General features: G+C 44.0%; 2 protein-coding genes across 2 annotated transcripts in view; one reads left to right on the forward strand and one right to left on the reverse strand.

Moving 5' to 3' along the window:
* The window catches only part of LOC133665244 (zinc finger BED domain-containing protein 4-like), a 2,010-nt gene extending 816 nt beyond the window's left edge, over window positions 1–1,194 (forward strand). Inside the window, exon 2 of the mRNA XM_062070492.1 lies at window positions 67–1,194. Coding sequence (XP_061926476.1) covers window positions 67–766 — 700 coding nt within the window. The 3' untranslated portion in view covers window positions 767–1,194. The remainder of the gene's footprint in view (window positions 1–66) is intronic.
* Window positions 1–20,931, reverse strand: part of edar (ectodysplasin A receptor) — a 110,468-nt gene that overhangs the window by 63,724 nt on the left and 25,813 nt on the right. The gene's annotated exons all lie outside the window — the stretch shown is intronic.

A 20,931-nucleotide genomic window follows, 5' to 3' on the forward strand; every position in this document is an offset into this window, starting at 1 on the left:
GTGTGTGTATCTGTCTCTGTGTCTCTCTCTCTGTGTGTGTGTGTGTGTGTGTGTTTTCCACTGCAGGTATGTGACTCAGATCCTGGGTGGGGAGGCCTACGTCTCCTGCTCAGTGGTACTACCTGCCCTCTGCCACTTACACCGTGTAATGGAAACTTCTGATGAGGACCCTGCATACATGATTAGATTTAAGACCAAATTCAAAGACGACCTAGGCTCCCGCCAAGAACACACCAACAATGCATGGCTCAAGATTGCAACCGCACTGGACCCACGTTTTAAGGACTTGAAAAGTGTGCCCAAGGCAGACAGAGAGGAGGTGTGGACCAAACTTGGAGGCCTTCTGCGTGAATCACCTGGAAGACCTTCACACACTACTGAAGATGGGCCACCCAAGAAGAAAATGAACCTTCTTCTACAGCTGGGCTCAGATTCAGAATCAGATGAAGAGGTACAGCCTGACAGAGCCTTACACAGGTACAGAGCAGAGCCCACCATTGAAATGACGGACTGTCCCTTGCAGTGGTGGTCATCTCATGCAGGAGCCCATGACAAGCTGGCTCCGTTGGCTCGGAAATATCTAGCCACTCCTGCATCCTCAGTTCCCTGTGAAAGACTCTTCTCACTTGCCGGTCACATTGTGCAAAAGAAGCGGTCAGCTTTACTCTCAGAAAATGTGGACAAATTGGTTTGCCTCAGTAACTGGCTAAAGCAGGGGTCTCAAACTCAATTTACCTGGGGGCCACTGGATGCAGAAACTGGGTGAGGCTGGGCCGCAAGAAAAGATTTCTTAAAAAAAATCTAACATGCACTTTTTAATGAATTCACCTCCTTTGAATGGCTTTCCCGCCCTAGCAACCATCTCACTCACCATGTAGCTAGCTTTGACAGCTGCATCGCTCTTTTCGCTTGCTTTCTTGACGAAATCTTGTTGCCTCAGTAGACTGGTTTTAAAATTTGCAACCCGGTTCACTCCCCTAGTATTTTGCATACTCCTCAGCATGTCTAGTTGTATAATGACGTTTCAAATTGTATTCCTTGTGCAACGCAACTTTCTCTGTATCAACTACAGAAAAGAGCTATAAGGATTATTCATAAAGTAGATTACTTAAAACACACTAACATATTATTTATTAATTCTGGTTTATTGAAACTACAGGAGCTAGTAAAGTTACAGACATTATGTGTCATGTTTAAGGCTAAAAGTAAAACATTACCAGCAAATTTACAAAAAATGTTTGTCATCACTTCTGAGAATGAAGAGCATAGAAGAAAAGGTCATTTCAATTCTTGACGAAATCTTGTTGCCTCAGTAGACTGGTTTTAAAATTTGCAACCCGGTTCACTCCCCTAGTATTTTGCATACTCCTCAGCATGTCTAGTTGTATAATGACGTTTCAAATTGTATTCCTTGTGCAACGCAACTTTCTCTGTATCAACTACAGAAAAGAGCTATAAGGATTATTCATAAAGTAGATTACTTAGAACACACTAACATATTTATTAATTCTGGTTTATTGAAACTACAGGAGCTAGTAAAGTTACAGACATTATGTGTCATGTTTAAGGCTAAAAGTAAAACATTACCAGCAAATTTACAAAAAATGTTTGTCATCACTTCTGAGAATGAAGAGCATAGAAGAAAAGGTCATTTCAAACATCAGTATTCAAGGACAACTTTAAAACAAATGTGTATATCAGTGGTGGGGGTTAAACTATGGAATTCTCTTTACAAGAGATAAAAGATTGTAAAAATATATTCCAATTGAAAAAATATATAAGGACAGAACAATGAGATCATATGGACAGCCATAACTGTTTACATTTTGCTTTATATTTATTATTTTACTTATTTTTTGCCTAGTTTTGTATTTGTTTTGTATCATCCTGTGAGGTGTATACTACTTATTTTGTTTTTTTTGTTCTTTTTGTACATCATGAAGTTTTGCACTTCTTGTGTTTTTTTGTTTGTTTTCGTTATATTTGGATGTAATTGTTTGTTTATATGATATCATTAAGTAAGACTACGTACTATGTTGAAGGGGGCAGAAAAATATAAGATTTTTCTTCATCCTGCTCCTTCTCAGGCATTGGTGTGTAAATGTATAATTTAAAAATTGAGGTATAATTGTCTATCGATCAAAGATGCACATCAATGAAGGAGATAAATAAAAATGAAATGAAATGAAATAAGACACGTCGGGGTGCCCCTGTGAAAGAAATATTGCATCAAAAATCGTCTCTGTCTGGAGCCAACGGGAGGAGGGTGGGGGGTGGAGTTTACAGTTACGGTAGCACAATTAGCCCCGAACGGGTTAACATCACCACGTCTGTATCAGCGCTGGGGTCCAGTGCACCACACTTTTGTATTGTCGCTCGCTCCTTCGGCGGAGTGCTCGTCTTCCCCGCCCGGACTGTTTACAACGGGGGCGGGAGCGAGCAGGCGGGCGAGGGAGGGAGGCAGGGAGGGAGGAAGGAAGAGCGTGTGTCATAGAAAAGCGGCAAAATGTTTCTCTGCTTGCATTACGCAAGTGACATCAATGCATACTTGCCAACCTTGAGACCTCCGAATTCGGGAGATGGGGGGGGGTTGAGTTGGGCGGGGTTAGGGGTAGCGGGGGTGTTTTTGTAGCCCGGAAGAGTTAGGGCTGCAAAGGATTCTGGGTATTTGTTCTGTTGTGTTTATGTTGTGTTTAGGTGCGGATGTTCTCCCGAAATGTGTTTGTCATTCTTGTTTGGTGTGGGTTCACAGTGTGGCGCATATTTGTAACAGTGTTAAAATATAAATAAAATAAAATATGACCACCCTCAGTGTGAAATGTATGGCTGTTCCTCAAGTATGTCTTGCAATAACCTGCGTGTGTCTCTAGAAGCCTCATACAACATGTGTCTGGGCTGGCACGCTGTTAGTATGGAGAAAAAGATGATGCGGTGACAGATTCTAGAGGACACTGATGACAGTGCCATCACGGCACGCCCTCGATATTGTCGAGAGCCTCATACCACAACGTGATTGGTAGATTTCTTCAGCTCCGCACACAACGCTGTCAAGCGCCATTCATTTAAAACTCGCGGGCCGCACTAACATTAAACTTTCATATTAAGGTGGGGGCCGCAAAATAACGTCTCCCGGGCCACAATTGGCCCGCGGGCCGCATGTTTGAGACCCCTGGGCTAAAGGATGAATAGAGAAGCGGGCCACATGTAATTGTGTAGGCCATGTTCTTTTGGTTTGATAAAAAAGAGAAATCTCTTTGTTTTTCCTTTGTTGAAGAGAAATGGCCAAGATGGCTAGTGTGTTACAGAAGGAGACACCATCCTATTTTGTTTTACTATTTCAGTTTCATTTAAATAAGAGACGCCATCCTATTTTGTTTTCCTATTTTGACGAGGAAATGTCATTGTAAAAAACAGGATGTTATTAAAATAAACATGCATACATATGTTAAATGCACATGTCTTCTGTCATTTATCTTTCAATTCCCACAAAAATATACAGTTAATGGCATATTTTGGACATAGTTCGAATGGTGATTAATCATGATTAATTAATTTTTAAGCTGTGATTAATCTGATTAAAAATTTTAATCATTTGACAGCCCTAATATATATATACACACGTATATATATATCAGTAGGCCTTTAAAGGTGGTTGATCTGAATAATTCAGAAAAAAATCTGTAAAATAATGGTGTTTTTCTGTGGAAGTGCCAGCATTGTCACTTCATTAAAGGTGTTTGATCGTACTAATTTGGAAAAACTCTGCAGAATAAAGGTATTTTTCTGCAGAACTGCTTGCATCGTCACTTTATTAAAGGTGGTTGATCTTAATAATTTGGTAAAAATCTGTAAAGTTACGATATTTTTCCGCAAAACGTGTCATGAAAATGTCTGTAAATATAATGTTTTTGATCATTATTTGGTTTACAATGTTTTACTTCAATGTTATGGTTTTCGTTTGGCAGCCGTAGCTGCCAGTAGATGACCGTTTTTTTACAGATTTTTTTTTTACAGTGTACATATAGATATATATATATATGTATATATATATCTAGCCTGCACTGTGCGAGTGTTTGAGGGCCTTCCTTGTGTGCGTTGCGGCTCATGAGATAAAAGCCTGGATAGCAGGAAATGAAGAACTGCCAAAATGTGTACGCAGAGCCTTAAGGCAAATCATTACGGAGTTGAAGTGACACACACCCACACACACTAAGAGGAGTGTGTTTGAAGACGCTCCGTGGGCTTTCTGACAAGCTGGGCGAACTCTTTCAAGCCTCCCTCCATCTCCCCCAAACCTTATCTGGCTGTGTCCAGGCAGGCCCGGGATGAAAGTCAGCGCCTGAGGGGATTCATCGTCTAATCTGGGCTAAATAACTCCTGTGTTTTAGGTGTGTCATTAGCAGGTCGTCCTGGCAGGCTACACCACCGACGGTGGCGACAGTCTAAAAATGCTGCCTGGCTGAGGAAAATCGTTTAATGTAACATGGTATGTGTTCTGTGTAGAATCCTGAAGGATTTTGTTTTTTGTTGCAAATAATGGCAGCAAACATTGCAAAAAAGTTGTCACGGGGGCATTTTTACCACTGTCTTGCTGAAATAAGCAGGGGCGTCCATGATAACGTTGCTTGGATGGCAACATGTGTTGCTCCAAAAGCTGTATGTACCTTTCAGCATTAATGGTGCCTTCACAGATGTGCGAGTTACCCATGTCTTGGGCACTAATACACCCCCATACCATCACACATGCTGGCTTTTACACTTTGCGCCTAGAACAATCCGGATGGGTCTTTTCCTCTTTGGTCCAAAGGACACAACATCCACAGTTTCCAAAAACAATTTAAAACCACTTTTCCACTTTGCATCAGTCCATCTTAGATGAGCTCAAGCCCAGCGAAAGCGTTTCTGGGTGTTGTTGATAAACGGCTTTGGCTTTGCATAGTAGAGTTTTAACTTGCATTTACAGATGTAGCGACCAACTGTAGTTACTAATAGTGGTTTTCTGAAGTGTTCCTGAGCCCATGTGGTGATATCCTTTACACGCTGATGTCACTTTTTGATGGAGTACCGCCTGAGGGATCCAAGGTCACAGCATTAGCTGCTTACGTGCAGTGATTTCTCCAGATTCTCTGAACCTTTTGATGATATTACGGAGCGTAGATGGTGAAATCCCTAAATTCCTTGCAATAGCTGGTTGAGAAATGTTGTCCTTAAACTGTTGGACAATTTGCTCAGGCATTTGTTGACAAAGTGGTGACCCTCGCCCCGTCCTTGTTTGTGAATGACTGAGCATTTCATGGAATCTACTTTTATACCCAATCATGGCACCCACCTGCTCCCAATTAGCCTGTTCACCTGTGGGATGTTCCAAATAAGTGTTTAATGAGCATTCCTCAACTTTCTCAGTCTTTTTTGCCACTTGTGCCAGCTTTTTTTTAAACATGTGGCAGGCATCAAATTCCAAATGAGCTAATGTTTGCCAAAAATAACAACGTTTTCCAGTTTGAACATTAAGTATCTTGTCTTTGCAGTCTATTCAATTGAATATAAGATGAAAAGGATTTGCAAGTCATTGTATTCTGTTTTTATTTACCATTTACACAATGTGACAACTTCACCGGTTTTGCTTGCCTTCCCTGCATCCTGGGTTCACGCCAACAACCACAACCCAGCACCACTGTGACACATCTATGTAAAAAAAAAGAGCTGACAAAGTATAAGCTAAAAAGACTAGATTTTAGGGAAAATACTAAAAACTATGAAATGATCCGTCCATACAGCTAGCTAATTTGACTAGATAAGCTAAATTAAGATTTGTGTATATATTTACAAATTAGCAGGACTTTTAAGAAAGAAATAAGTATCCGGAAAACAAGCATTATTTATTTAAACAAGATTTCTAGGTCAGGGAAACCATACTATCTTACTTCAATAATTATTTTCTCAATTTTAAGTTTTTCAAACTAAAAATACAAAGTATAGTTTTTCATGCTGAAATAATGACTAAAAAAATGACTAAAACTAGAAAAGTTTCTAGAAATACAATTTTAAGTCTTGGCAAAGGGCAAATAACTTGCAGTTTAACTTTGGCGAATCAGCAAGAACCCAATATATTTGAAACCTGAACTGCGAGCACAAGAATTAGGTTTCACTTTTCACGCTTACAGGTCACGTGGGAGCAGCGACCAATCAGATCCAAGATGGAACCTCACCTACAGGCTGGGTGAGGCGCAAATATTCCGGATTGTTCTTGGCTGAGGTTTATCTCTCTCTACTGAACACGATGCTAGTTTGGTTCTAACTCCAACTCTGGGTTTCTAGAAGACGCAACAAGGTTGGATCTGTGAACAATTCACTGTTTTCTTCCCAGCATCCGTTCACTGACTAAACTAAATCAGTGATGTCATTGCATTTATTCAAATTGTTCTTTAAAAAAAGAACAGAAACAGATTTGCTATCAGTTTTTAATCCTCCAGTTACTCAAGTAAAGGAATACACTTTAAAAAAGAGAATAATGGAGTAAAAGTGTGACAGTCCAACAGGTTTCTTCTAGATTCTGATGACAATTCAATTATCGACATCTGGACAAGAGAAGTTGTGACCGCCGGTTGTCTAAGTAAAGTTTTTCCTTGTAGTTGTTGTTGTAAGACTGTAGCTGCTGGTAGCTGATGAGTTACCATAATTCCATTGCACCGTCCTAAGGCTGAGGACTAAGTTTCCTAATGTCCAGACCAGAACAACGAAAATATCTAATCAACTTGACTGCATTGGAGTTACTTGCATGCGGGGAAGTTGTCATGGACCTTCAGTGAGCTAGTATTCTAAAAACCTTGGCTTTCAATCAATCAATCAATCAATCAATGTTTATTTATATAGCCCTAAATCACAAGTGTCTCAATTGGTTCAGATCCCACATAAGGGTAAAGAAAAACTCACAACCCAGTGGGATGTCAATGTGAATGACTATGAGAAACCTTGGAGAGGACTGCAGATGTGGGTGACCCCACCCCTCCTCTAGGGGAGACCGGATGCAATGGACGTCGAGTGGGTCTGACATAATATTGTGAAAGTCCAGTCCATAGTGGATCTAACATAATAGTGAGAGAGTCCAGTCCATAGTGGATCTAACACAGGGGTCACCAATGCGGTGCCCGCGGGCACCAGGTAGCCCGTAAGGACCAGATGAGTAGCCCGCTGGCCTGTTCTAAAAATAGCTCAAATAGCAGCACTTACCAGTGAGCTGCCTCTATTTTTTAAATTGTATTTATTTACTAGCAAGCTGGTCTCGCTTTGCTCAACATTTTTAATTCTAAGAGAGACAAAACTCAAATTGAAAATATTTTAAAGACTTGGTCTTCACTAACTGACAAAGAAACAGATAACAGATTTGGTGTCCAGTTCAAAGTGTGACATGATTTATTTAAAAATTTGAGAGTTGACTTTTGTATTTTTCATGAGTTATTATTTGTACAAACATGGTGCAAAGTAATTCATGATTTGTTCAAAAACTTTAGTGGCTAGCTAGTTAAAATGGGATATTGTGATTTCACAAGACTGTTTTAGAAGTGATCATTTGAAAATGTTCAAATTGAAAAATGTGCACTTAGAGAAAATATGAAAATAAAGTTTTGCATATTGATATTTATCTGTTTCTGTATATATTTATTGTGAGAAATCATTAAGATGATCAGTGTTTCCACAAAGCTAAATATCATTAATTATTAATAATAACATAGAGTTAAAGGTAAATTGAGCAAATTGGCTATTTCTGGCAATTTATTTAAGTGTGTATCAAACTGGTAGCCCTTCGCATTAATCACTACCCAAGAAGTAGCTCTTGGTTTCAAAAAGGTTGGTGACCCCTGATCTAACATAATAGTGAAAGTCCAGTCCATAGTGGATCTAACATAATAGTGAAAGTCCAGTCCATAGTGGATCTGACATAATAGTGAGAGTCCAGTCCATAGTGGGGCTAGCAGGAGACCATCCCGAGCGGAGACGGGTCAGCAGCGCAGAGATGTCCCCAACCGATGCGCAAGCTAGCGGTCCACCCCGGGTCCCGACTCTTGACAGCCAGCGCTTCATCCATGCCCCCCCCTTCCACAAGGGAGAGGGGGGCAGAGCAGAAAAGAAAAGAAACGGCAGATCAACTGGTCTAAAGAGGGGGTCTATATAAAGGCTAGAGTATACAAATGAGTTTTAAGATGGGACTTAAATGCTTCTACTGAGGTAGCATCTCTAACTGTTACCGGGAGGGCATTCCATAGTACCGGAGCCCCAATAGAAAACGCTCTATAGCCCGCAGACTTTTTTGGGGCTCTGGGAATCACTAATAAGCCAGAGTTCTTTGAACGCAGATTTCTTGCCGGGACATATGGTACAATACAATCGGCAAGATAGGATGGAGCTAGACCGTGTAGTATTTTGCTTTGCTTTTCCAACATGCCGAGCACCACGACAACTTCCAGCGTTCCTCAAGTCTCGTTCTCCATTACTCAGGAAAATGATCGTATTTTCATGACTCAACCCATCAAATGGGTTGTTCAACGAGCGCACGCCTTGGATCAAAGCCGTCGTCTTTGGTACCCTGACAGAAGACTGAAGGTCATTGTGACTTTACGTTCTGATCCGATGTGTTTCTCCGGTCCCTGACACACAGTCCAGATCATTCCCAGACATACTTGCAACTTTCCTTCTTCTTTGTGCCCTCACATCTGTGCGGCATGTGCAAGACTTAACGTCAATCAGTCTTCTGCACGCTTCCACAAGCGAAAGATTAATCTCCAGTGGGTTTAGTGCGATGACATAAGAGCCGACACCGTGAGTTAAAGCAGCAGAACTGGAGCTTCTTTGTAGAACTGTCATGATTGTGCTGTTTATCAGAACTATGTGACTCAGTCACTCGTTATCTTCACTAGTTTAGGTTGCAATGTGCCTCGGTACCTTGTTAACTTCACTGGTTTAGCCTCGGTCACTCATTAACTTCACTGGTTTAGGTTGCAATGTGCCTCAGTCACTCGTTAACTTCACTGGTTTAGCCTCGGTCACTCATTAACTTCACTGGTTTAGGTTGCAATGTGCCTCGGTACCTTGTTAACTTCACTGGTTTAGGTTGCAATGTGCCTCAGTCACTCGTTAACTTCGCTAGTTTAGGTTGCAATGTGCCTCAGTACCTTGTTAACTTCACTGGTTTAGCCTCGGTCACTCGTTAACTTCACTGGTTTAGGTTGCAATGTGGCTCAGTCACTCGTTAACTTCACTGGTTTAGGTTGCAATGTGCCTCAGTCACTCGTTAACTTCACTGGTTTAGGTTGCAATGTGCCTCGGTCACTCGTTAACTTCACTGGTTTAGGTTGCAATGTGCCTCGGTACCTTGTTAACTTCACTGGTTTAGGTTGCAATGTGCCTCAGTCACTCGTTAACTTCGCTAGTTTAGGTTGCAATGTGCCTCAGTACCTTGTTAACTTCACTGGTTTAGCCTCGGTCACTCGTTAACTTCACTGGTTTAGGTTGCAATGTGCCTCAGTCACTCGTTAACTTCACTGGTTTAGGCTGCAATGTGCCTCAGTCACTCGTCAACTTCACTGGTTTAGGTTGCAATGTGCCTCAGTCACTTGTTAATTTCACTGGTTTAGGTTGCAATGTGCCTCGGTCACTCGTTAACTTCACTGGTTTAGGTTGCAATGTGCCTCAGTACCTTGTTAACTTCACTGGTTTAGGTTGCAATTTGCCTCAGTCACTCGTTAACTTCGCTAGTTTAGGTTGCAATGTGCCTCAGTACCTTGTTAACTTCACTGGTTTAGCCTCGGTCACTCGTTAACTTCACTGGTTTAGGTTGCAATGTGCCCCGGTCACTCGTTAACTTCACTGGTTTAGCTTGCAATGTGCGTCAGTCACTCGTTAACTTCACTGGTTTAGCTTGCAATGTGCCTCAGTCACTCGTTAACTTCACTGGTTTAGGTTGCAATGTTCCCCGGTCACTCGTCAACTTCACTGGTTTAGGTTGCAATGTGCCCCGGTCACTCGTTAACTTCACTGGTTTAGGTTGCAATGTGCCCCGGTCACTCGTCAACTTCACTGGTTTAGGTTGCAATGTTCCCCGGTCACTCGTCAACTTCACTGGTTTAGGTTGCAATGTGCCTCAGTCACTCGTTAACTTCACTGGTTTAGGTTGCAATGTGCCCCGGTCACTCGTTAACTTCACTGGTTTAGGTTGCAATGTGCCCCGGTCACTCGTCAACTTCACTGGTTTAGGTTGCAATGTGCCTCAGTCACTCGTTAACTTCACTGGTTTAGGTTGCAATGTGCCCCGGTCACTCGTCAACTTCACTGGTTTAGGTTGCAATGTGCCTCAGTCACTCGTTAACTTCACTGGTTTAGGTTGCAATGTGCCCCGGTCACTCGTTAACTTCACTGGTTTAGGTTGCAATGTGCCTCAGTCACTCGTTAACTTCACTGGTTTAGGTTGCAATGTGCCTCAGTCACTCGTTAACTTCACTGGTTTAGGTTGCAATGTGCCTCAGTCACTCGTTAACTTCACTGGTTTAGGTTGCAATGTGCCCCGGTCACTCGTCAACTTCACTGGTTTAGGTTGCAATGTTCCCCGGTCACTCGTCAACTTCACTGGTTTAGGTTGCAATGTGCCTCAGTCACTCGTTAACTTCACTGGTTTAGGTTGCAATGTGCCCCGGTCACTCGTTAACTTCACTGGTTTAGGTTGCAATGTGCCCCGGTCACTCGTCAACTTCACTGGTTTAGGTTGCAATGTGCCTCAGTCACTCGTTAACTTCACTGGTTTAGGTTGCAATGTGCCCCGGTCACTCGTCAACTTCACTGGTTTAGGTTGCAATGTGCCTCAGTCACTCGTTAACTTCACTGGTTTAGGTTGCAATGTGCCCCGGTCACTCGTTAACTTCACTGGTTTAGGTTGCAATGTGCCTCAGTCACTCGTTAACTTCACTGGTTTAGGTTGCAATGTGCCTCAGTCACTCGTTAACTTCACTGGTTTAGGTTGCAATGTGCCTCAGCCACTCGTTAACTTCACTGGTTTAGGTTGCAATGTGCCTCAGTCACTCGTTAACTTCACTGGTTTAGGTTGCAATGTGCCTCAGCCACTCGTTAACTTCACTGGTTTAGGTTGCAATGTGCCTCAGTCACTCGTTAACTTCACTGGTTTAGGTTGCAATGTGCCTCAGTCACTCGTTAACTTCACTGGTTTAGGTTGCAATGTGCCTCAGTCACTCGTTAACTTCACTGGTTTAGGTTGCAATGTGCCTCAGCCACTCGTTAACTTCACTGGTTTAGGTTGCAATGTGCCTCGGTCACTCGTTAACTTCACTGGTTTAGGTTGCAATGTGCCTCAGTCACTCGTTAACTTCACTGGTTTAGGTTGCAATGTGCCTCAGTCACTCGTTAACTTCACTGGTTTAGCCTCGGTCACTCATTAACTTCACTGGTTTAGGTTGCAATGTGCCTCGGTACCTTGTTAACTTCACTGGTTTAGGTTGCAATGTGCCTCAGTCACTCGTTAACTTCGCTAGTTTAGGTTGCAATGTGCCTCAGTACCTTGTTAACTTCACTGGTTTAGCCTCGGTCACTCGTTAACTTCACTGGTTTAGGTTGCAATGTGGCTCAGTCACTCGTTAACTTCACTGGTTTAGGTTGCAATGTGCCTCAGTCACTCGTTAACTTCACTGGTTTAGGTTGCAATGTGCCTCGGTCACTCGTTAACTTCACTGGTTTAGGTTGCAATGTGCCTCGGTACCTTGTTAACTTCACTGGTTTAGGTTGCAATGTGCCTCAGTCACTCGTTAACTTCGCTAGTTTAGGTTGCAATGTGCCTCAGTACCTTGTTAACTTCACTGGTTTAGCCTCGGTCACTCGTTAACTTCACTGGTTTAGGTTGCAATGTGCCTCAGTCACTCGTTAACTTCACTGGTTTAGGCTGCAATGTGCCTCAGTCACTCGTCAACTTCACTGGTTTAGGTTGCAATGTGCCTCAGTCACTTGTTAATTTCACTGGTTTAGGTTGCAATGTGCCTCGGTCACTCGTTAACTTCACTGGTTTAGGTTGCAATGTGCCTCAGTACCTTGTTAACTTCACTGGTTTAGGTTGCAATTTGCCTCAGTCACTCGTTAACTTCGCTAGTTTAGGTTGCAATGTGCCTCAGTACCTTGTTAACTTCACTGGTTTAGCCTCGGTCACTCGTTAACTTCACTGGTTTAGGTTGCAATGTGCCCCGGTCACTCGTTAACTTCACTGGTTTAGCTTGCAATGTGCGTCAGTCACTCGTTAACTTCACTGGTTTAGCTTGCAATGTGCCTCAGTCACTCGTTAACTTCACTGGTTTAGGTTGCAATGTTCCCCGGTCACTCGTCAACTTCACTGGTTTAGGTTGCAATGTGCCCCGGTCACTCGTTAACTTCACTGGTTTAGGTTGCAATGTGCCCCGGTCACTCGTCAACTTCACTGGTTTAGGTTGCAATGTTCCCCGGTCACTCGTCAACTTCACTGGTTTAGGTTGCAATGTGCCTCAGTCACTCGTTAACTTCACTGGTTTAGGTTGCAATGTGCCCCGGTCACTCGTTAACTTCACTGGTTTAGGTTGCAATGTGCCCCGGTCACTCGTCAACTTCACTGGTTTAGGTTGCAATGTGCCTCAGTCACTCGTTAACTTCACTGGTTTAGGTTGCAATGTGCCCCGGTCACTCGTCAACTTCACTGGTTTAGGTTGCAATGTGCCTCAGTCACTCGTTAACTTCACTGGTTTAGGTTGCAATGTGCCCCGGTCACTCGTTAACTTCACTGGTTTAGGTTGCAATGTGCCTCAGTCACTCGTTAACTTCACTGGTTTAGGTTGCAATGTGCCTCAGTCACTCGTTAACTTCACTGGTTTAGGTTGCAATGTGCCTCAGTCACTCGTTAACTTCACTGGTTTAGGTTGCAATGTGCCCCGGTCACTCGTCAACTTCACTGGTTTAGGTTGCAATGTTCCCCGGTCACTCGTCAACTTCACTGGTTTAGGTTGCAATGTGCCTCAGTCACTCGTTAACTTCACTGGTTTAGGTTGCAATGTGCCCCGGTCACTCGTTAACTTCACTGGTTTAGGTTGCAATGTGCCCCGGTCACTCGTCAACTTCACTGGTTTAGGTTGCAATGTGCCTCAGTCACTCGTTAACTTCACTGGTTTAGGTTGCAATGTGCCCCGGTCACTCGTCAACTTCACTGGTTTAGGTTGCAATGTGCCTCAGTCACTCGTTAACTTCACTGGTTTAGGTTGCAATGTGCCCCGGTCACTCGTTAACTTCACTGGTTTAGGTTGCAATGTGCCTCAGTCACTCGTTAACTTCACTGGTTTAGGTTGCAATGTGCCTCAGTCACTCGTTAACTTCACTGGTTTAGGTTGCAATGTGCCTCAGCCACTCGTTAACTTCACTGGTTTAGGTTGCAATGTGCCTCAGTCACTCGTTAACTTCACTGGTTTAGGTTGCAATGTGCCTCAGCCACTCGTTAACTTCACTGGTTTAGGTTGCAATGTGCCTCAGTCACTCGTTAACTTCACTGGTTTAGGTTGCAATGTGCCTCAGTCACTCGTTAACTTCACTGGTTTAGGTTGCAATGTGCCTCAGTCACTCGTTAACTTCACTGGTTTAGGTTGCAATGTGCCTCAGCCACTCGTTAACTTCACTGGTTTAGGTTGCAATGTGCCTCGGTCACTCGTTAACTTCACTGGTTTAGGTTGCAATGTGCCTCAGTCACTCGTTAACTTCACTGGTTTAGGTTGCAATGTGCCTCAGTCACTCGTTAACTTCACTGGTTTAGCCTCGGTCACTCATTAACTTCACTGGTTTAGGTTGCAATGTGCCTCGGTACCTTGTTAACTTCACTGGTTTAGGTTGCAATGTGCCTCAGTCACTCGTTAACTTCGCTAGTTTAGGTTGCAATGTGCCTCAGTACCTTGTTAACTTCACTGGTTTAGCCTCGGTCACTCGTTAACTTCACTGGTTTAGGTTGCAATGTGGCTCAGTCACTCGTTAACTTCACTGGTTTAGGTTGCAATGTGCCTCAGTCACTCGTTAACTTCACTGGTTTAGGTTGCAATGTGCCTCGGTCACTCGTTAACTTCACTGGTTTAGGTTGCAATGTGCCTCGGTACCTTGTTAACTTCACTGGTTTAGGTTGCAATGTGCCTCAGTCACTCGTTAACTTCGCTAGTTTAGGTTGCAATGTGCCTCAGTACCTTGTTAACTTCACTGGTTTAGCCTCGGTCACTCGTTAACTTCACTGGTTTAGGTTGCAATGTGCCTCAGTCACTCGTTAACTTCACTGGTTTAGGCTGCAATGTGCCTCAGTCACTCGTCAACTTCACTGGTTTAGGTTGCAATGTGCCTCAGTCACTTGTTAATTTCACTGGTTTAGGTTGCAATGTGCCTCGGTCACTCGTTAACTTCACTGGTTTAGGTTGCAATGTGCCTCAGTACCTTGTTAACTTCACTGGTTTAGGTTGCAATGTGCCTCAGTCACTCGTTAACTTCGCTAGTTTAGGTTGCAATGTGCCTCAGTACCTTGTTAACTTCACTGGTTTAGCCTCGGTCACTCGTTAACTTCACTGGTTTAGGTTGCAATGTGCCCCGGTCACTCGTTAACTTCACTGGTTTAGCTTGCAATGTGCGTCAGTCACTCGTTAACTTCACTGGTTTAGCTTGCAATGTGCCTCAGTCACTCGTTAACTTCACTGGTTTAGGTTGCAATGTTCCCCGGTCACTCGTCAACTTCACTGGTTTAGGTTGCAATGTGCCCCGGTCACTCGTTAACTTCACTGGTTTAGGTTGCAATGTGCCCCGGTCACTCGTCAACTTCACTGGTTTAGGTTGCAATGTTCCCCGGTCACTCGTCAACTTCACTGGTTTAGGTTGCAATGTGCCTCAGTCACTCGTTAACTTCACTGGTTTAGGTTGCAATGTGCCCCGGTCACTCGTTAACTTCACTGGTTTAGGTTGCAATGTGCCCCGGTCACTCGTCAACTTCACTGGTTTAGGTTGCAATGTGCCTCAGTCACTCGTTAACTTCACTGGTTTAGGTTGCAATGTGCCCCGGTCACTCGTCAACTTCACTGGTTTAGGTTGCAATGTGCCTCAGTCACTCGTTAACTTCACTGGTTTAGGTTGCAATGTGCCCCGGTCACTCGTTAACTTCACTGGTTTAGGTTGCAATGTGCCTCAGTCACTCGTTAACTTCACTGGTTTAGGTTGCAATGTGCCTCAGTCACTCGTTAACTTCACTGGTTTAGGTTGCAATGTGCCTCAGTCACTCGTTAACTTCACTGGTTTAGGTTGCAATGTGCCCCGGTCACTCGTCAACTTCACTGGTTTAGGTTGCAATGTTCCCCGGTCACTCGTCAACTTCACTGGTTTAGGTTGCAATGTGCCTCAGTCACTCGTTAACTTCACTGGTTTAGGTTGCAATGTGCCCCGGTCACTCGTTAACTTCACTGGTTTAGGTTGCAATGTGCCCCGGTCACTCGTCAACTTCACTGGTTTAGGTTGCAATGTGCCTCAGTCACTCGTTAACTTCACTGGTTTAGGTTGCAATGTGCCCCGGTCACTCGTCAACTTCACTGGTTTAGGTTGCAATGTGCCTCAGTCACTCGTTAACTTCACTGGTTTAGGTTGCAATGTGCCCCGGTCACTCGTTAACTTCACTGGTTTAGGTTGCAATGTGCCTCAGTCACTCGTTAACTTCACTGGTTTAGGTTGCAATGTGCCTCAGTCACTCGTTAACTTCACTGGTTTAGGTTGCAATGTGCCTCAGTCACTCGTTAACTTCACTGGTTTAGGTTGCAATGTGCCCCGGTCACTCGTCAACTTCACTGGTTTAGGTTGCAATGTGCCTCAGTCACTCGTTAACTTCACTGGTTTAGGTTGCAATGTGCCTCAGCCACTCGTTAACTTCACTGGTTTAGGTTGCAATGTGCCTCAGTCACTCGTTAACTTCACTGGTTTAGGTTGCAATGTGCCCCGGTCACTCATTAACTTCACTGGTTTAGGTTGCAATGTGCCTCAGTCACTCGTTAACTTCACTGGTTTAGGTTGCAATGTGCCTCAGCCACTCGTTAACTTCACTGGTTTAGGTTGCAATGTGCCTCAGTCACTCGTTAACTTCACTGGTTTAGGTTGCAATGTGCCTCAGTCACTCGTTAACTTCACTGGTTTAGGTTGCAATGTGCCTCAGTCACTCGTTAACTTCACTGGTTTAGGTTGCAATGTGCCTCAGCCACTCGTTAACTTCACTGGTTTAGGTTGCAATGTGCCTCAGCCACTCGTTAACTTCACTGGTTTAGGTTGCAATGTGCCTCAGTCACTCGTTAACTTCACTGGTTTAGGTTGCAATGTGCCTCAGTCACTCGTTAACTTCACTGGTTTAGGTTGCAATGTGCCTCAGTCACTCGTTAACTTCACTGGTTTAGGTTGCAATGTGCCTCAGCCACTCGTTAACTTCACTGGTTTAGGTTGCAATGTGCCTCAGTCACTCGTTAACTTCACTGGTTTAGGTTGCAATGTGCCTCAGTCACTCGTTAACTTCACTGGTTTAGGTTGCAATGTGCCTCAGTCACTCGTTAACTTCACTGGTTTAGGTTGCAATGTGCCTCAGTCACTCGTTAACTTCACTGGTTTAGGTTGCAATGTGCCTCAGCCACTCGTTAACTTCACTGGTTTAGGTTGCAATGTGCCTCAGTCACTCGTTAACTTCACTGGTTTAGGTTGCAATGTGCCTCAGCCACTCGTTAACTTCACTGGTTTAGGTTGCAATGTGCCTCAGTCACTCGTTAACTTCACTGGTTTAGGTTGCAATGTGCCTCAGCCACTCGTTAACTTCACTGGTTTAGGTTGCAATGTGCCTCAGTCACTCGTTAACTTCACTGGTTTAGGTTGCAATGTGCCTCAGTCACTCGTTAACTTCACTGGTTTAGGTTGCAATGTGCCTCAGTCACTCGTTAACTTCACTGGTTTAGGTTGCAATGTGCCTCAGCCACTCGTTAACTTCACTGGTTTAGGTTGCAATGTGCCTCAGTCACTCGTTAACTTCACTGGTTTAGGTTGCAATGTGCCTCAGCCACTCGTTAACTTCACTGGTTTAGGTTGCAATGTGCCTCAGTCACTCGTTAACTTCACTGGTTTAGGTTGCAATGTGCCTCAGTCACTCGTTAACTTCACTGGTTTAGGTTGCAATGTGCCTCAGTCACTCGTTAACTTCACTGGTTTAGGTTGCAATGTGCCTCAGCCACTCGTTAACTTCACTGGTTTAGGTTGCAATGTGCCTCAGTCACTCGTTAACTTCACTGGTTTAGGTTGCAATGTGCCTCAGTCACTCGTCAACTTCACTGGTTTAGGTTGCAATGTGCCCCGGTCACTCGTTAACTTCACTGGTTTAGGTTGCAATGTGCCTCAGTCACTCGTCAACTTCACTGGTTTAGGTTGCAATGTGCCCCGGTCACTCGTTAACTTCACTGGTTTAGGTTGCAATGTGCCCCGGTCACTCGTCAACTTCACTGGTTTAGGTTGCAATGTGCCTCAGTCACTCATTAACTTCACTGGTTTAGGTTGCAATGTGCCTCAGCCACTCGTTAACTTCACTGGTTTAGGTTGCAATGTGCCTCAGTCACTCGTTAACTTCACTGGTTTAGGTTGCAATGTGCCTCAGTCACTCGTTAACTTCACTAGTTTAGGTTGCAATGTGCCTCAGTACCTTGTTAACTTCACTGGTTTAGGTTGCAATGTGCCTTAGTCACTCTTTAACTTCAATGGTTTAGGTTGCAATGTGCCTCAGTACCTTGTTGACTTCACTGGTTTAGCCACGGTCACTCGTCAACTTCACTGGTTTAGGTTGCAATGTGCCTCTGTCACTTGTTAACTTCACTGGTTTAGGTTGCAATGTGACTCAGTCACTTGTTAACTTCACTGGTTTAGGTTGCAATGTGCCTCAGTCACTCGTTAACTTCACTCTTTTAGGTTGCAATGTGCCTCAGTCACTTGTTAACTTCACTGGTTTAGGTTGCAATGTGCCTCAGTCACTCGTCAACTTCACTGGTTTAGGTTGCAATGTGCCCCGGTCACTCGTTAACTTCACTGGTTTAGGTTGCAATGTGCCCCGGTCACTCGTCAACTTCACTGGTTTAGGTTGCAATGTGCCTCAGTCACTCGTTAACTTCACTGGTTTAGGTTGCAATGTGCCTCAGCCACTCGTTAACTTCACTGGTTTAGGTTGCAATGTGCCTCAGTCACTCGTTAACTTCACTGGTTTAGGTTGCAATGTGCCTCAGTCACTCGTTAACTTCACTGGTTTAGGTTGCAATGTGCCTCAGTCACTCGTTAACTTCACTAGTTTAGGTTGCAATGTGCCTCAGTCACTCGTTAACTTCACTGGTTTAGGTTGCAATGTGCCTCAGCCACTCGTTAACTTCACTGGTTTAGGTTGCAATGTGCCTCAGTCACTCGTTAACTTCACTGGTTTAGGTTGCAATGTGCCTCAGTCACTCGTTAACTTCACTGGTTTAGGTTGCAATGTGCCTCAGCCACTCGTTAACTTCAATGGTTTAGGTTGCAATGTGCCTCAGTCACTCGTTAACTTCACTGGTTTAGGTTGCAATGTGCCTCAGTCACTCGTTAACTTCACTGGTTTAGGTTGCAATGTGCCTCAGCCACTCGTTAACTTCACTGGTTTAGGTTGCAATGTGCCTCAGTCACTCGTTAACTTCACTGGTTTAGGTTGCAATGTGCCTCAGTCACTCGTTAACTTCACTGGTTTAGGTTGCAATGTGCCTCAGTCACTCGTCAACTTCACTGGTTTAGGTTGCAATGTGCCCCGGTCACTCGTTAACTTCACTGGTTTAGGTTGCAATGTGCCTCAGTCACTCGTCAACTTCACTGGTTTAGGTTGCAATGTGCCTCAGTCACTCGTTAACTTCACTGGTTTAGGTTGCAATGTGCCCCGGTCACTCGTTAACTTCACTGGTTTAGGTTGCAATGTGCCCCGGTCACTCGTCAACTTCACTGGTTTAGGTTGCAATGTGCCTCAGTCACTCATTAACTTCACTGGTTTAGGTTGCAATGTGCCTCAGCCACTCGTTAACTTCACTGGTTTAGGTTGCAATGTGCCTCAGTCACTCGTTAACTTCACTGGTTTAGGTTGCAATGTGCCTCAGTCACTCGTTAACTTCACTAGTTTAGGTTGCAATGTGCCTCAGTACCTTGTTAACTTCACTGGTTTAGGTTGCAATGTGCCTTAGTCACTCTTTAACTTCAATGGTTTAGGTTGCAATGTGCCTCAGTACCTTGTTGACTTCACTGGTTTAGCCACGGTCACTCGTCAACTTCACTGGTTTAGGTTGCAATGTGCCTCTGTCACTTGTTAACTTCACTGGTTTAGGTTGCAATGTGACTCAGTCACTTGTTAACTTCACTGGTTTAGGTTGCAATGTGCCTCAGTCACTTGTTAACTTCACTGGTTTAGGTTGCAATGTGCCTCAGTCACTCGTCAACTTCACTGGTTTAGGTTGCAATGTGCCCCGGTCACTCGTTAACTTCACTGGTTTAGGTTGCAATGTGCCCCGGTCACTCGTCAACTTCACTGGTTTAGGTTGCAATGTGCCTCAGTCACTCGTTAACTTCACTGGTTTAGGTTGCAATGTGCCTCAGCCACTCGTTAACTTCACTGGTTTAGGTTGCAATGTGCCTCAGTCACTCGTTAACTTCACTGGTTTAGGTTGCAATGTGCCTCAGTCACTCGTTAACTTCACTAGTTTAGGTTGCAATGTGCCTCAGTACCTTGTTAACTTCACTGGTTTAGGTTGCAATGTGCCTTAGTCACTCTTTAACTTCAATGGTTTAGGTTGCAATGTGCCTCAGTACCTTGTTGACTTCACTGGTTTAGCCACGGTCACTCGTCAACTTCACTGGTTTAGGTTGCAATGTGCCTCTGTCACTTGTTAACTTCACTGGTTTAGGTTGCAATGTGACTCAGTCACTTGTTAACTTCACTGGTTTAGGTTGCAATGTGCCTCAGTCACTCGTTAACTTCACTGGTTTAGGTTGCAATGTGACTCAATCACTCGTTAACTTCACTGGTTTAGGTTGCAATGTGCCGTAGTCACTCTTTAACTTCAATGGTTTAGGTTGCAATGTGCCTCAATACCTTGTTGACTTCACTGGTTTAGCCACGGTCACTCGTCAACTTCACTGGTTTAGGTTGCAATGTGCCTCAGTCACTCGTCAACTTCACTGGTTTAGGTTGCAATGTGCCTCAGTCACTCGTCAACTTCACTGGTTTAGGTTGCAATGTGCCCCGGTCACTCGTTAACTTCACTGGTTTAGGTTGCAATGTGCCCCGGTCACTCGTCAACTTCACTGGTTTAGGTTGCAATGTGCCTCAGTCACTCGTTAACTTCACTGGTTTAGGTTGCAATGTGCCTCAGCCACTCGTTAACTTCACTGGTTTAGGTTGCAATGTGCCTCAGTCACTCGTTAACTTCACTAGTTTAGGTTGCAATGTGCCTCAGTACCTTGTTAACTTCACTGGTTTAGGTTGCAATGTGCCTTAGTCACTCTTTAACTTCAATGGTTTAGGTTGCAATGTGCCTCAGTACCTTGTTGACTTCACTGGTTTAGCCACGGTCACTCGTCAACTTCACTGGTTTAGGTTGCAATGTGCCTCAGTCACTTGTTAACTTCACTGGTTTAGGTTGCAATGTGACTCAGTCCCTTGTTAACTTCACTGGTTTAGGTTGCAATGTGCCTCAGTCACTCGTTAACTTCACTGGTTTAGGTTGCAATGTGACTCAATCACTCGTTAACTTCACTGGTTTAGGTTGCAATGTGCCTCGGTCACTCGTTAACTTCACTGGTTTAGGTTGCAATGTGCCTCAGTACCTTGTTGAC

The sequence above is a fragment of the Entelurus aequoreus genome, linkage group LG14, assembly GCF_033978785.1.
Source record: "Entelurus aequoreus isolate RoL-2023_Sb linkage group LG14, RoL_Eaeq_v1.1, whole genome shotgun sequence".
Lineage (NCBI taxonomy): Eukaryota > Metazoa > Chordata > Actinopteri > Syngnathiformes > Syngnathidae > Entelurus > Entelurus aequoreus.